The sequence below is a fragment of the Rhamphochromis sp. 'chilingali' genome, assembly GCF_963969265.1.
Source record: "Rhamphochromis sp. 'chilingali' genome assembly, chromosome: 12".
Classification (NCBI taxonomy): Eukaryota; Metazoa; Chordata; class Actinopteri; order Cichliformes; family Cichlidae; genus Rhamphochromis; species Rhamphochromis sp. 'chilingali'.
Window position 1 is genome coordinate 23533359 of NC_137939.1, and position 14971 is coordinate 23548329.

Consider the following 14971-nt stretch of genomic DNA (forward strand, 5'->3'; position numbering starts at 1 on the left):
AAATGTCACACTGAATTATAAGATTACACGTTCCCTGATTCAGCACGTGAGGGGCAAGTGCTGTTGTTAAAAAGTAAACACTCCACAGTGAACGGTGGGATTCTCACATTTCCTGAAATGCTGAAAGCAACTTTGGCTACAGCTGATCCTTAAAGGTTTTGCGCACTGAGCAGCGTGTGCTCCAAGCAGACTGCTTTCTTGAATCAAACGATACCCCGTCTACAGTGAGGGGAAAGTGGTAGGCTACTCACTGCCTGGACTATACCAAAATCTGAGGGAGAGGGATTTGTCCCTTACCATCATATCCCTTTATATGCATGTAATTATTTGCACGCAGATAATAAATAATAGCTTAAGGGAAATCCTGTTTAATGCCATTCAGATAAGTCAAGTGTTTTCTAATTTTCCATCTTTCGCGACATGGCTCTGGTTTGGTCAGTACCCCTATTCCTGGTAATGGAGAAACTATGTAACCAAATAGAAGGCTGCGCTCGAGATAATAAATATTAGAATAAAAGCGGCTCTTTTATTTCCCATATGACAAAATGTCGGTGGCGTTTTCATCGGCGCGCCCCAGAAGTAAAGGGGAGGTGACACAGCAAACCATTCAAAAGGTAAAAAAAATCCTAAAACGTCGCGACATTTCTATTTAGATATTCTAGCATGGGAGTATGTGATCCCCCTCCAGTGCAGAGAAAGTAGCCAGTGGTGAATATCAAAGAAATGGCAACTGGTATTGGAACGTTACAGTCAATTGAAGGTGCGAACCAAACAAAGCCATCGCGGTGATGTAGACGAGCGCTCGGCTTAACGCCGGCTGGATCTCTGCTTTCTTGGTGATGCTGTCTGTCATCCTCGCAGATATTTTGAGACGAATGGGAATATTTTTGTGTGAGAAATTGGAAATCAGTTTTATTTCCTCGCAAGATGGTTAACAAGAATTCTCAAAGCAGCAGCTCTGCCCTGGTGTTTAATTAAGTAGGCTATAGATTGAAATTGAAGGCAGGTGTTACAGTATATGTCCCAGGGCACCGCTTTTATCCTTGATTGAACCGTTTAGCGCGAAAGTAAAACGTAAACCCTATCCTTGAAAGCCAGACTTTCAACCGGCGTCCTAAATAAAGACAGTGAAAAATGAGTTCTTCTTTTGGCTCTGTTATATAAAAAGAAAATGAAAAAGATGACCCAGAAAAAAACACTCAAGGGCTGGATAAAGTTCTGAGAATCAAGCACAGCACTGTTTTAATAGAGTATTTGTTAGTTAATAATTTACTATACACTTATAGGACTTCAGATACAGTGGAATGAAGTTGTTTTATTATTTTCCAAAGATGCTGGATGAAAATCATCATTTAATACAGTGCATAATGGATTACCAAAGCAAAGGCAAGACGGCTGAATGCACACAGTAAGTGGTTTCGTCTTTCCTCCCTGACCAATACCTGCTAAATATCAAAGCACAATTAAGACTGGTTTTCTTCTTCTTCTTCCTCCAGGTATCAGCAGATCCTGCACAGAAATCTTGTTTACTTGGCCACAATAGCTGATTCAAATCAGAACATGCAGTCATTACTACCTGCGGTAAGTGTGATTTGTGACTCCAGTAATGGCAACTATGAAATATAAGTATACACTGTGTCCACTGAGAAAATAGAACATTAATCGAAAACAGAAAATAGATGCATATAAATACAGTGTGAAAAAAATGAACTGCATATCATTTATGACTGCCACTACTTAAATATTACGTCTCTACACCTTTAGCCTCCGACTTCCAGTATGTCTTTGGGTCCTGGAGGGATGGGCCAGAGTGGGGGACATGCTCAAAGTAACCTCAATGACAACATGGGACCAGCACTGCCCCCGACATCAATGATGCAGAGCCAAATGAGTAATGGTGAGAGTTAATTGCATACCTGTGTTTTACAGATAAGCCCTGAATCACTTATTTCAGCCCAAAGATGCCTCCCGATTTTGTTGTCTGTCCAGTGTCTTGCTTGCTCGTCTGATTCTGACTTAGTTGCATGTTTGTCTGCAGACACAGTACCATGTCTTGTCTGCCACAGTGCCCGCACTTCTATATTGCTTCATTGCCTTTAAGTATCTGTGGTTTTAAGTTCAGCCAATGAGTCAGATTGTTTCACAGTTATGTTACTATATTCCCTCTTCTTGTGAAAAAAATATACACACATCCTTAACGTGCGTTACTCTACCTTTGTTCAACCATGCACGTCTCCTGTGAAGATGAACTGAATGTGGGGCCGTGGTTAACATGGCATGGCACCACAGGGGAATGTGTGGTGGCTGCTCTGACTGTGCGTGTGTGTTGTCAGGGCCCAACCATGCCCCCATGCAGCAGCAGTCTGGTCAGGTGCAGTCGGCTATTCCCTCCACCTCCCTCAGCCTGCCAGCAAGCAGCTATGGCAGCTCGGCCCCTGGGTACAGCCACGCTGCGCCCTCCTCCCAGGGCAGCATGATCCAGGGCCCTGGGCCTGGTTATGGCTCTTCCTCCTCTTCTTCCTCCACATCCTCATCCTCTTCTTCCTCCTCCCGCAGCAACCTCAACATGCATTCCAACCAAGGTGAGCCAGGTATCGTAAAGCCCAGTCATCAGGAATTGGTCTCTAAACCATCATGATCTGATAGTCAGGAGTTACCATCTCTCGAGATGCAAGATGCCGTACTTGTTTTTTACTTGTTTATGTGTATTATACAAGATTTGGCATTTAGAGGATGGGAATGATGAAAATAATCTTTTCAAGTTTTCAGGGTGAAATACTGTACATGGTAGCTGTGCCCCTTTTGAGCTTGCATAAAAAACATGCTTGCATGCATATCTTAAACTTTCCTCCTGTGTAACAGACAAATACGAAACACATTCAGTTCATCAGTGAGGTGTCCTGCCTCCCTCCTTCTTCCCTTTGCTTCAGGTTTAACTTCTCCTACTTTTTGAGATGCACCCCTCCTTTCCCTGGATGTCCGTGTGTATTTATCGTACTTCTGTTAATGCGCTGACTTCGCTGGCTTTGTTTACACTTAAAGCAGCATCTTGAAAGCATTTCTTTAAAGATATTTTTTTAAAAGACCCTTGACTGCTGTATGCTATGGATCCCTTTTGGCTTTCCTCTTGTGTCCTGATTGCCTTGGACCTCCTTCTACATTTGTTTGTTTGTGTAACTATACACATTTCTGTCAGGCTCAGATCTGGAAATTCTGCTTATGCTCCAGAAGGCTGTGCATTCTGAAGCATAAGCAGGATTTATCAGCATTATAGATGAAGTTTATCTCTATATATTAATGTACAAGATCTCCCCCTCCCCCCAAATAATCCCACCTCCTCCACAGTCTCCATGATGCACCAGCAGTCTGCCACACCACACTACTCCTCAGCCCAAGCTGGGGGGCAACATTATCAGGGACAGCAGGCTATGGGCATGATGGGTCAGGGCAGTCAAGGAAACAGCATGATGTCTCAGAGGCCCATGGGATCCTACCGCTCTTCTCAGCAAGGTAGGTGGCAAGATTTCTTTATGCTGCTTTGGTATGGCTGTTGTTTCAGTGAGTTTATTTGGACTGATTTGTGTACTTATGTACACTTGTGTGGGTGGTTGTGTGTGAACACCTGAATGTCTGGCGAATAGTTTTCCAGGTCTTCCAAGTGTGACGGTGGTTGCCAGTATCTAAGTTTTGAGATGGATTGAGATGAAAGCCATAGTTGCTGCAAAAGCCCCTGATAAGTAGGTAGTATTGGTAGTATGATGTTCCAAGATTATAAAACGAGAGTGATATTAGACATCTGGAATTGTGTAGGCTCTAGTTGCCTTCCTGTAACTTTAAGAAGTAGCCTGGAGATGTATCACTTGTGTCACTTTAAGTTCCCATCTCTGTAAATCACCTAACTTGCAATGTCAGTGCGTGCCTAATAATAGCTCCACTCTGTCCCTTTGTGTCTTTCAAAGGGTGCAGGCTTTGAAGGCATGTAGTAACTTAGATTTAGAAGAAGCATGTGATACTAATTCCAGTGCAACAGGCCGTACCCTATTGCATTATAGTGTGAAGTGCTTCCAGATAGATGTGTGTTACAGGAATATTGTGTCCATGGTTAAGCTGTGTGGATTTCCCACCAGCCTTTGGTTGTGCAGCAGCTGGAAGGGATATTTTGATTATCTATAGCTAATTGGTCATATCTGGAAGTGCAAAAGACATGTACAGTTGTGGTGAGAAGTTTATATGCACTCATCATGGACATGGATGTCATGGTAATCTGGTGTTTCAAATGATTTGAATGATTTCTCTGAACTGTTCTTGGAATGATTGTACAGCAATCAGTTGTCTTTAGTGCACTTGTTGTTAATTTAATGAAACTGAAACCAAATATTAGTGTGGATGTATGTATATATTGTAACCTGTCTGAACCTGTGTGAATCTGAATTTATTGAATTAAAGATGTATGTTGTACAATCATTCCACCCCAGAAAAATCATCAAAACCCTGAAATTTGCATGGCATCTGCCCATGGTGAGTGAATATAAACTTCTGACCACAACTGTATGTTTTAGATTGCTTTGGTATGAGTGCGTTCTGTGATTCTGCCCATCTTTGTATGGAATTTTTGGCTTTGTTGTAGATTGAAGGGAGATTAGACTATGCTGACTTTTGTTGCAGTTTTCAGAGTACTTGTTATTTTGTAATTTTTTTTATTCTCTAAGATCCAGTTCAGATAAAAAAAACAAAACGGAAGTGGAATCTGGAGTTTCTGCACACCACCACCAAACAAATCCTAATTTTCCAGAATAACAGACCTTCTGTACTTCACACTTTATCTTCAAAAATTGCATATCATGCATTTTTCATTCAACCAAGCAGTGCAATTGTTTCACTTCAATTACTAAATCTAAAATTTGGATAAAAAAATAAATCTTCCTTCATATTATTTTTATTTAATATTATCAATTTAATCTATTGAAAATCATTTTCAGTGACTTGTACAGTACTCTATTTACACATAAGTTATAAAACATCATTACTGTAATATTAATTATTTTTATTTTAAGCTATTTTTAGTTCTCCTGGCCACAGCCATGTCCAACACATGGCCAGTTGGTTTGACCAGTTGTTTAACCAATCATGGTCTTACCTGTCTTGCAGGATCTGCACAGCAGTACATGGGACAAGACGAGTTCTACGGAGAGCAGTATGGACACACTCAGAGCTCCAGCGAGCCCATAAACCAGCAGTATTACCCTGATGGTAATCGTGCACATCCATAAACTTCATACACACAGCTTTCAAACACACAACCCGCATTGTAGGTCATTCCATTTCCCTTTAGCACTGTCCTACAGGCCTGAGCCAGATTTATTGCTGAAGCTCTTCCTCCCAACTTTTCACTGTGGGAGACAAAAGTAATGAAAAAAAAATTGAAAACTCTGACATTGGTCTATTTTCTGCCACTGTGTCTGTGTCCATACTGTCCCCTTTGGTGTGCCGAAATTTCAGATTTCAGAGAGCGATATAGCAGCGTGTCACAGAGAGAGCTCAAACTTCATCTGGGGTGGTTTTTTAAAAAAAAAAATGCTTTGTGTAATACGTTGAAGTGAAAAGGCTGGCAAAATGGTGTTCGTGTGAAAATTTGTTGACAGACATTTATTATGAATGTTTCAGCTGCAACCTGCAAATAATAACTTCTCTTTCGTCTGTCACTGGATTTTGCCTTAGCAGAGGAGTTTTTGCATGTGTTGAATCGTGTTCTCTGCAGGTCACGGGGAGTATTCATATCAACAGTCCTCTTATGGGGAACAAGGGTATGATAGATCATTTGATGAATCCTCACAACATTACTATGAAGGAGGTAATAACATTTCTTAATTTAAATTGCATTTCTATATTTTATTGTTTAAATAAATACTTAACTATAGTAATGTGCATCTGATATGTCTACCTCCAGGGAACTCTCAGTACAGTCAACAGCAGGCCCAGTATCAACAGAGCTCTGGCCAGCAGCAAGCCTTCAGCCAACAGCAGTACTCTTCTCAACAAGGCTACAGTGGACAGCCCCAGGGATATGGTGAGAGTGACTCATACAGTCGTTTTTGTGCATCCAGGCAAATTTAAACACGCACATAAAATAACTGAAAACATCCACCTAATTGAACTCCTGTGCTACAGGTCCAGTCCAGGGAGGATCATCTCAATATTCTCAGTATCAGCAGAGTCAAAGCCAACAGTATGGATCCTACCGATCTTCCCAGGGAGGCCCTGGAGCGCAGACGCAGAGGCCGTTCTCCTATGAACAGGTACATGAGATGTTTTAACTTAAAGCAAAATGTATGTATTATTTAGGTATAGACATACTGGCACAAGTCTGTGCACGAAACAAGAGTAATAAAATAACACAGGACCTTGCTAGACCCCCTTTGTCTCAAAGGATTGTAATTGAATTTGACCATGATCTAAAACACTGTTTCCTGTTTCCTTATATAATTACACAGAGCAACAGAAAATCAGATTCATGTAGGACCAGTGAAGTAAAAAAAGATGTTGTAGTGTGTGTCTGTTTTAGTACTAATAGAAACATATACTCTGAAAGCACCATGCAGACAGTTGTGGTCAGATGTTTACATGCATTCATCATCAGCATGAATATGGTGTAACTGTTCATTTCCCACGGTGGAGAGCATGCATCTTTAATGAATAACTTGTTCTTATGTACATGCTTCTTTAATGACTTAAAAACCAAGAATTGGGTGCACATCTTTGAAATAATTTTTGGGTTTTCTGTAATCCACACAGGCTCAAAATGTTATATACAGACTAAAATATATACCTACATCTCCAGTAGTATTTGGTTAAATGTTCTTTAGCAATTTACACCTCAACCAGACACTTCTAGTAGCCATCAACAAGCTTCTGACATAATCCAAGTTCAGTATTTGGCTGCTCTCATTGGCAGAACTGGTGGAGTTAATTTAAATTGGCTGGTTTCCCAGCAGAGAACCTTTTAAGCATAGTCCAAAGATTTTCAGATTTGCAGATTCCAGTTCATTTCATGTTTGAACCTTGGGAATTCCCTGGGTTGTTTCTGAATATCCTAAATAATTTCCTCTCATCTGAGGGTGACATTTTGGTCTTCTTCCAGATCCTGGCAAAGTCGTGACACATCTGAATAATTTATATTTATTTATAATTGTTTGAATTAATGATCCTGAAATCTACAGCTGTTTTGAATTGGTTCTAAGAGACCGTCCCAACTTGATTAAATCTACAATTCTCCTTTTTAGATCTCCACTTTAGAGTTTCCCAGACATTTCCCATTGTTTTAAGTATCGGTCTACATCTTGAAGATGTATGTTAGAGTCATTCCACCAAAAAGAACAGTTCAAAAAATAACTAAAAACCAAATATTGTCTTTAAATTTATGCCCATGATGAGTATATGTAAATGTTCAACCACAACTTTAAGCAGTATATAAATAAATAAATAAATAAATCCAATTAAACATATATTTTTTCTAATTTCAGGGTCAATATGGAAATTATCAGCAATGAGGCAGCACAATGTTTTGCTGGTGGAAGAAAATGTGCGATGGAACATTCAACAGTAATGAACTGGGCTCAGCTATGGATTAGATCAGGCTGCCATCAGATTTATTATCCTCTCATTAATCATCATTCTAGCTAAAATAATTAATCCAGTCAAATGTGATGCTTCCCTCCTCCGTTTTAATTTCAACAGGGTTGTAGCTGGTTGTGGTGCTTGCAAAACCAAGGCAGTTAATGTAACCATTCTATACAAGCTACTAAAAAGGGCGCTGTGGAGTTGTCACATGCACCTCAGCCACATGCACAAATAAACTTGTTCTCTGTCCCCTACCTTTATTGTTTTAAGAGCTTTTGATGTTATTTTATTTTTGGTGCACAGCGCAAGTGAGACTGTGGGAGTACAAAAAAAAAGCTTATTAGCCTTGAAGAGAATATTCTTTGATATTTGATAGAAGACTATAAATCTTGCTCTTATTCCTGGTATAAACACTGTTATATCTCATGGTACATCCTTAAAAAAAAGGTGAAAATGTTGGTCGTTAAACCTGACTTGATCATGGGGTTTGTCTGTGTTAGTCAAACTGTGATGTGTTGCTGTGTGGTATAACATTATGTGTTTTCACTCTCTACATATGTCTTGCTGAGGTAATCGACATAATAGATAGTTGACGGACGAAAACTTAACAATGTGTATCATTGTCCATGATAATCTTACATCGTGGTAGTATTTTTGACACTATATTTTGAGTGGCATCGCTCTGCGCCGGCTTATAGCGTCTGTGCAGAGGTAAGGAGTGTTGCGCTCTGATGCCATAAAGTAATGATTTTTACATAAAATTGCATTGCCACTTTGTCTGCACTTTATTTTACAGTGACAGTGTATGTATTGTCTAATATTTTGTATCGTAGCGTGATTCAGGCTGTTTTTAAGAGATGATACTCAAAAAGCCAAAGTAACACAGGAACAGAACAGTAACATGTCCTGCACCTCAACTTCAATAAGTGCAATACACTCAGCTCCGTCAGTCATGTTGAGGTTGGCTCTTACGGTGAACTTTACGTGATTATATGTAGTTTTTTTTGTTTGTTTGTTTGTTTTGTTTTTTTACATACAGCTGTGATAAAGACAGAGATCGTTTGTCTCAAATTATTCAGTGTTATGTTACAGGAAAAGAACAGAATGTGATAGACTATTTAAGAATATTACTTCTTTATTTACGTGACTTAGAGGCAGATATGTGAATATATCAAACATAAATCTTACTACTTTAGCAGTTTTTTTCTTTGTAATTTTTTTATTGCTATTATTTGTATTAGATCAAGGAATTCATGTAAGAAAAATAATACAATTGTTGCAGCAGTATAATTTTTGTACATGTACAAGAATTTACCTTTTTCATATTTATTATCGATCGATCTATCTGCAAGTTATTTCTTTGTTTATTTAGTTAAAAAGAAATCAGACAACTTTTTTTTTTATTTCTGTGGTTGTGAGGGTCCAACTTAGCAGTATTCTGTTATAACATCTTGTTGTAACTCAACTTACCTCAGAGGGGAAGAATAACACAACAACTGTGGTCATTCTGCAGGGGTTATCAAGGATGGGAGATACCTGGCTGTCAAACAGCTGATTAACTATGTACCACTCAACACTGACAATCACAGGCGTCTCTAAATTGGTATCAGTTTCTCATTTTTACTGTGAACCAAACATGTGCGGCAAGTTGTTTTCCAGTTCTACGTAGTGTGTCATCACTCATGGGTGGTATGCCTTGTTAGTGTGCGTGTCGGTGTGTGTGGATGTGCGAGAAGGAGAGTTTGATGTGCATAATCCAAATATGAATGTTATCTACTTATCTATTGTAAGACTGCATCGCCTGATCTTTTCTGCTGTCTTTTGTTACTATTTGCTATACAAAAATAAATTGACATTCACCTTTTGTGTGTCTGGATTTTGTCATCTGAACGTGAGTCAGATTCTTTAATATTTCATTGTATGCTCATTGGTCACTTCATTAGGCACACCTGTTCTTCAGATTACTAGGCAATAATTTAGACAACTTAATATGCTCAGGTTTAAGCCAAGCATCAGAATGAGGAAGAAATGTGATTTCTTTACTTTGTAGTTGCTGGTGCCTGGTGGGCCATCTCTAGGGTTTCCAAAGAAGGGTCTCAAAAAGAGAAAATATCCAGTGAAGAGCAATTCAGAGTAAAAATGTCGCCAGAGAAGAATGGCCAAACTGCTTTGAGCTAAGAGGAAGGCAGCTTTTTAAATCTATTCAAAGAAGAAGTAAGGCAATTTTAAAGGCAAAAGGGGGTTTCAACCTGGTACTTGTAAGGTTTACTTAATAAAGTCTCCATCATGTGTAGATTGCAACATGGTTAGGTCACAACCAAACTTCAGGAGCCCTTTTTTTTTGTTAAGGTAGACACATTTTAGAGTTTTGAGTTGAAAATATGAGTTCTTTGGCGGTTCAGGTATGGGGTTTCCTTTTCTTTTGTAGTACAGCAGGTGGCGGTAGTGGACCGCAAAGCAACGGCAAAGACTGATTTTGACCGGTGGGGCTTCCGTACATGTGTTGGTCGTAGTCGGTAAACGTGTGATGGGTAGTTGCGATCGTTTTGGAAACGCCAAATAATTATACATATACAAGGGAAATCCATGAATGGACGTTTAGATTTTATAAACCCTTACCTAGTTCCCCGATAGTTTCCTGTTTATCACGCTGGTGGAGATGCGTATTAACGTAAACGGTCGACGTGACATTGACAGATCGCTTTTAGCTACTTTAAAACTGTAACCGGTGTCTGTTTGTTGAACGCTATAATGTTGGCAGCGTTGTCTCGATTTAAAATCCCTCGCCGACCATCCTCGGAATTACTTTTAAGATGTATTTTCGAACAAAAGGTCGAAAGAGGTGAGCTGAGCCCCCTCACACTCAGTTCTGTGACTTGTAGTAGGAAAGTCGGCGGTGTCAGAGATGTCAGCACCTCGAGTACACTGTGCACCAAAGTCCGCGGAAACTCCAAGAAAAGGGAGATGTCTGAAAAGAAACTGGTATGTTAAGTTAAAGCGTATTTTACACGTCTTATTTCTCAGGATATTTGCATATTTACAAAGCATAAACACACCTGTCGTGGAGACTATCAGAGTCGTAAGCATGGTTCACTCTACTGTGACATTGCTTCTTTTTGCGCCTCACAGACCCGTCACTTTGTGGACCACCGCCGTGTGAAGCTGGTGGCTGGGTCAGGGGGTAAAGGGGCCAGCAGCTTTCACAGTGAGCCTCGGAAAGAGTGGGGTGGACCGGATGGAGGGAATGGAGGTGACGGAGGAAGCATCATTATAAAGGGTAAGTTTGATTGGTTACAGGAATGTTTATTTGCACTATTTGCTATGTAGAAGTCAATATACTCTCAAGAGCAAACATACGGTAATTTTTCAATCTTCCGTTGTTCAGTTTCTGTGAGCCTGTGTGAATTGAAGCCTCAGCTTTTTGCTCTTAGCTGGCAGGAGTGGCGCCCGATGTAGTTTTTATGCTGCTGTAGCCCAACTGTTTCAAGGTTCAGCAGGTTGTCTTCCTATCAGCTCACCCCTGACCTCTGAAATCAACAAGGCATCTTCACCTGCTGAGAACTGCTGCTCACTGGATATTTTCTCTTTTCAAGACTGTTATGTATAAATCTTTGAGACCATTGTGCTGGAAAATTCCAGTAAACAAGTTTCTAAAATACTCACACCAGCCCTCCTGGCACCAACAATCCAGTCACATTCAAAGCAACTTAAGTCATGTTTCTTCGCCATATGGTGCTCTGTTTAAACTTGAGCAATTGGTCTTGACCGTGTCAAGATGTTTTATACATTAAGATGTTGCCATCTGATTAAATATATGTTTTAATGAGCACCTGGTGTACCTAATGAAGTGGCCGGTGAGTGTGTATAGACAGGAACCAAAGCCAGGATCAAATGGACAATAAATTCTTCAATAAGAATGAGTTTCTTCATGCTTTTATACGTATTCCTTTTTTGTCTGCTTTCAGCTGACCGCTTTGTCAAATCATTAGCACAAGTAGTTCCACTTTACAAGGGGGAGGATGGGGAATCGGGAGGCAGCAAGAACTGTTATGGTCGGAATGGCAGCCCAACCTACATTCGTGTGAGTCCCTGCATTTCATCATAAATGGCACCCACTTTGATCATGAGTCTGGCCTGACCTTACTTAACCTCTCCTGTGATAATTTTTTTTGTGTGTGTGTGTGTTTGCTTTTTTAAATCTGTAAAGGTACCATTAGGAACTGTAGTCAAGGAGCTGGGCAAAACCATACTGGACATGACTGAGCATGGTCAGGAGTATCTTGCTGCATTTGGAGGGGCTGGAGGGAAAGGGAACAGATTCTTTCTGTCAAATGAAAACCGTTCTCCAATGACAGCTACTCCTGGAATAACAGGCCAGGAGCGGCTCCTTCAACTGGAGCTTCGTACCATGGCACATGCTGGACTTGTGAGCAGACCCTGTTTCTGAAGAGAAAACTGGCGTCAGACTTTTCATCAATGCAGATGTATTGAAGTGTTTTTATTCTCTTTCATCCCATCAGGTTGGCTTTCCAAACGCTGGGAAATCATCTCTGTTGAGAGCCATCACCAATGCTAGACCTGCTGTGGCTGCTTACCCTTTTACAACTCTCAATCCTCATGTGGGCATAGTCAAGTACAGGGATCATGAGCAAGTTGCAGGTGGGTGGTTTTAAGCAAAGATTCTAATTGTCTATTGTAGGAGAAAAAAAAGGTTATTATTATAGTATATTACAGTATGATAAAGTTGAATGATGTTGTGATTTTTTTTTTAATCTTAACTTTATGCAGTTGCTGACATCCCAGGGATTATTCGAGGAGCCCATCTAAATCGAGGCTTAGGAATCACCTTCTTGCGCCACATAGAGCGCTGTCGTTTCCTCCTTTTTGTTCTGGACTTGTCGGCTCAAGAGCCCTGGACCCAGCTCCAACATTTGCGTTATGAACTGGACCAGTATGAACCTGGACTGTCCCAGCGGCCTCAGGCTATCATAGCCAACAAAATGGACCTATCTGAGGCCCAGGAAAAGCTGGAAACTCTTAAAAGCCACGTTTCCCAGAGGGTCATCCCTGTTTCAGCTCTCACAGGACAAAACACAGAGGAGCTCATTCTCCACCTGAGAGAGTTGTATGATGGCTACATCCAAGGGGGAGGTAATGGGTGAAGGGAGATTCAATGGTAGGAAAAACTGGCTACTTGCTTAATAGAAAATGTGTATGATGAATATTTATATTGGACAATTTAGTCAGTATTTTAATTTCTCAATAAATAAATAAAATAATAAATAAAACATAAGAGTTTGGTGTTTAATTAATGATGGTATTTACACATACAATATTTAAATGTATTATTTTATAAAAGATGAACAGCAAAAGAGATTTTCAATGCTGCCTTTAAGTTTTACTTGATCAATTTTTTTTAAGATATGATTTGTCAGGAACAAAGTTATTGAGAGTTGAAAGTAGATGGAATTCCTTGCTAAACCAGCAGAGGGCATGTTTGTCATGTTTTATTGAACCTCAGTGGTAGTTATGTAAATAAAGCTCCATATAGTCAAAGTAAAGACATCTGAGGGTTTGTGGAGAACTTAGTACAGTTACTGTGGTGAGCAGGGAACTTCAATTGATTTTTACAAGCTCATAAAAAGATTGGTGGTTGTGTATGTGTGTGTAAATCTTTAGAAAGTGGTGTCACTACAAACTAATATTTTGGGGTAAATCTAAATATGACTTGCAGCTTTCTCTCCTGGAGCTGATGTGGTTTCAGAAATGTGTGTTAAATTTTCTGTCAGTGAACGTTATATGAGTTTTGAATTGAACAGAGTAAAATAGCCCATTATTGTCATTGTATGTTGTGGGTACACCGCAGCAACTGTGCAGGAATAAATAACAAACAGGAGAAATATATACAAAATGCTTGGTCAGAGTAGAGACTATGTCCGAAAAGCCCGGGGGAAGAAGGAGTTTGAGAGATAGATATGTGTAAAATGCTAATTATAAAATCAGTACAGCCAGTTGGATAAACGTTGTTGACTGAGTTTATAATTTATAATGTTTATAATTTGATTATCAAGTCTGGTCCTCCTTTCATGTGGAAGCAATGGGCCACATTCCTAGCTATAATATGGTATAGCTCTTTGTGCACTTTGCGCAAAACAAACCATGTTAATAAGCTATATTCATTTTGTAAGTCTAAATGCGGTTTTTAAATAATTAAAAAAGCTTTTACTTACAAAGCTGCACAATCACGTTCCTCCACCAGGGGGCGGAAGAATCAACAAAAAACAGCCCTGATGCGCTGCAACTTTTAAAGTTAAATTTTAACAAAGGATTTGATAATGTTTGCAGGCACAAATAATAATTGCCATATCATTGTAACCTGTTTCTGGTCAAAAGATAAATAGACCTTCCAACTCAGGTTTGTTCACCATCATCTGGAAAAAAACAAAGATTTTTTTTCTCTTTAGCTAACAGCGGTTTTCTTCACGAGCTAGCATAATAAGTGTGTCCTGTTTGGTGTTGTAAGTCAAGGATCAAGTAGACCGGAATTTCGCTATATATGATCTTTTTTCTTAACCAACATGAGGTTAAGAAGTCTGTAAAACCTCATAGCTGATTTTATTTCCTTTTTACTTTATCTCTGGATAAGTTAATTTAAAACAAAAATGTAACCCAGGCAATTCGATTTAAAGGAAGAGGACACTCAGCAATTTCTCCACTTTTAATTAAGTGTAGGGATGAACCTTTACAAGAGGTACTTACATCACTTTCCAGAATAAATTTGTTCTTTTGCTGGTCTCTTCAAATAGGTTATTTGAAAGAGCTGCAAAACACTATGCTTGATAGTTGGTATGAAGCATTTATGCTGATGCTCTCTGTAGTTTCCTCTTAAGACCAGACTTGGTCTGGTCTGTTCAAAGGACATTTTCCAGAAGGGTTTGTTCAGATACAGCTTTGTAAACCTAATCAACACTGTCATGTTTCCAGAGAGAAAATGCTTTCTCATTTCAAACAATTCATAGGTTTTCTGTCCTTTTCTAATTGTGCTCTCATTAACTTTAACATTTAACAAGCTAATTGAGGCCTACATAGTTAACAATTGTGGCATTGTGTTAACATACGCTCCCATTCTTCAGACTTGAAAACTGCTAAAACCTCTGCCTGCACTTGCTGATGATAACAGAAACATTTTTTAAGTTGTATCTTCAGGCATTTTGTTACTAACAGCCTGTCACAAAAACATAATTTGTTCTGATTCCAGGAGTTTATTTATAGGATTGTCGGTAGATTAACGGCATAAAATAACATTTTTGTACTAACAAGACAGGAAAGGATTCACAGAAAGCAAGTAAACTTG

At 39.4% G+C, this 14971-nt stretch overlaps 2 protein-coding genes across 3 annotated transcripts; both read left to right on the forward strand.

Moving 5' to 3' along the window:
• The first annotated feature begins 474 nt into the window (after positions 1 to 474).
• LOC308407360 (calcium-responsive transactivator-like) lies at positions 475 to 9556 on the forward strand. Of its 2 annotated transcripts, none has more exons than XM_080898932.1 (11): positions 475 to 614; positions 1332 to 1408; positions 1497 to 1581; positions 1765 to 1897; positions 2334 to 2591; positions 3346 to 3510; positions 5149 to 5250; positions 5759 to 5851; positions 5948 to 6067; positions 6169 to 6296; positions 7521 to 9556. In XM_080898932.1, the coding sequence occupies exons 1-11, from the start codon at positions 546 to 548 to the stop codon at positions 7545 to 7547; spliced, it is 1257 nt and encodes a 418-aa protein (XP_080755058.1). In that variant the 5' UTR covers positions 475 to 545; the 3' UTR covers positions 7548 to 9556. The 2 variants fall into 2 exon arrangements, with proteins under 2 accessions (XP_080755058.1, XP_080755059.1); XM_080898933.1 differs by having other exon boundaries at positions 2334 to 2582.
• A 554-nt stretch (positions 9557 to 10110) lies between these two features.
• On the forward strand, positions 10111 to 12925 carry mtg2 (mitochondrial ribosome-associated GTPase 2). The gene is made up of 6 exons (XM_080899476.1): positions 10111 to 10599; positions 10747 to 10894; positions 11583 to 11698; positions 11825 to 12043; positions 12138 to 12276; positions 12406 to 12925. The coding sequence occupies exons 1-6, from the start codon at positions 10369 to 10371 to the stop codon at positions 12777 to 12779; spliced, it is 1227 nt and encodes a 408-aa protein (XP_080755602.1). The 5' UTR covers positions 10111 to 10368; the 3' UTR covers positions 12780 to 12925.
• The last annotated feature ends 2046 nt before the right edge of the window (positions 12926 to 14971 follow it).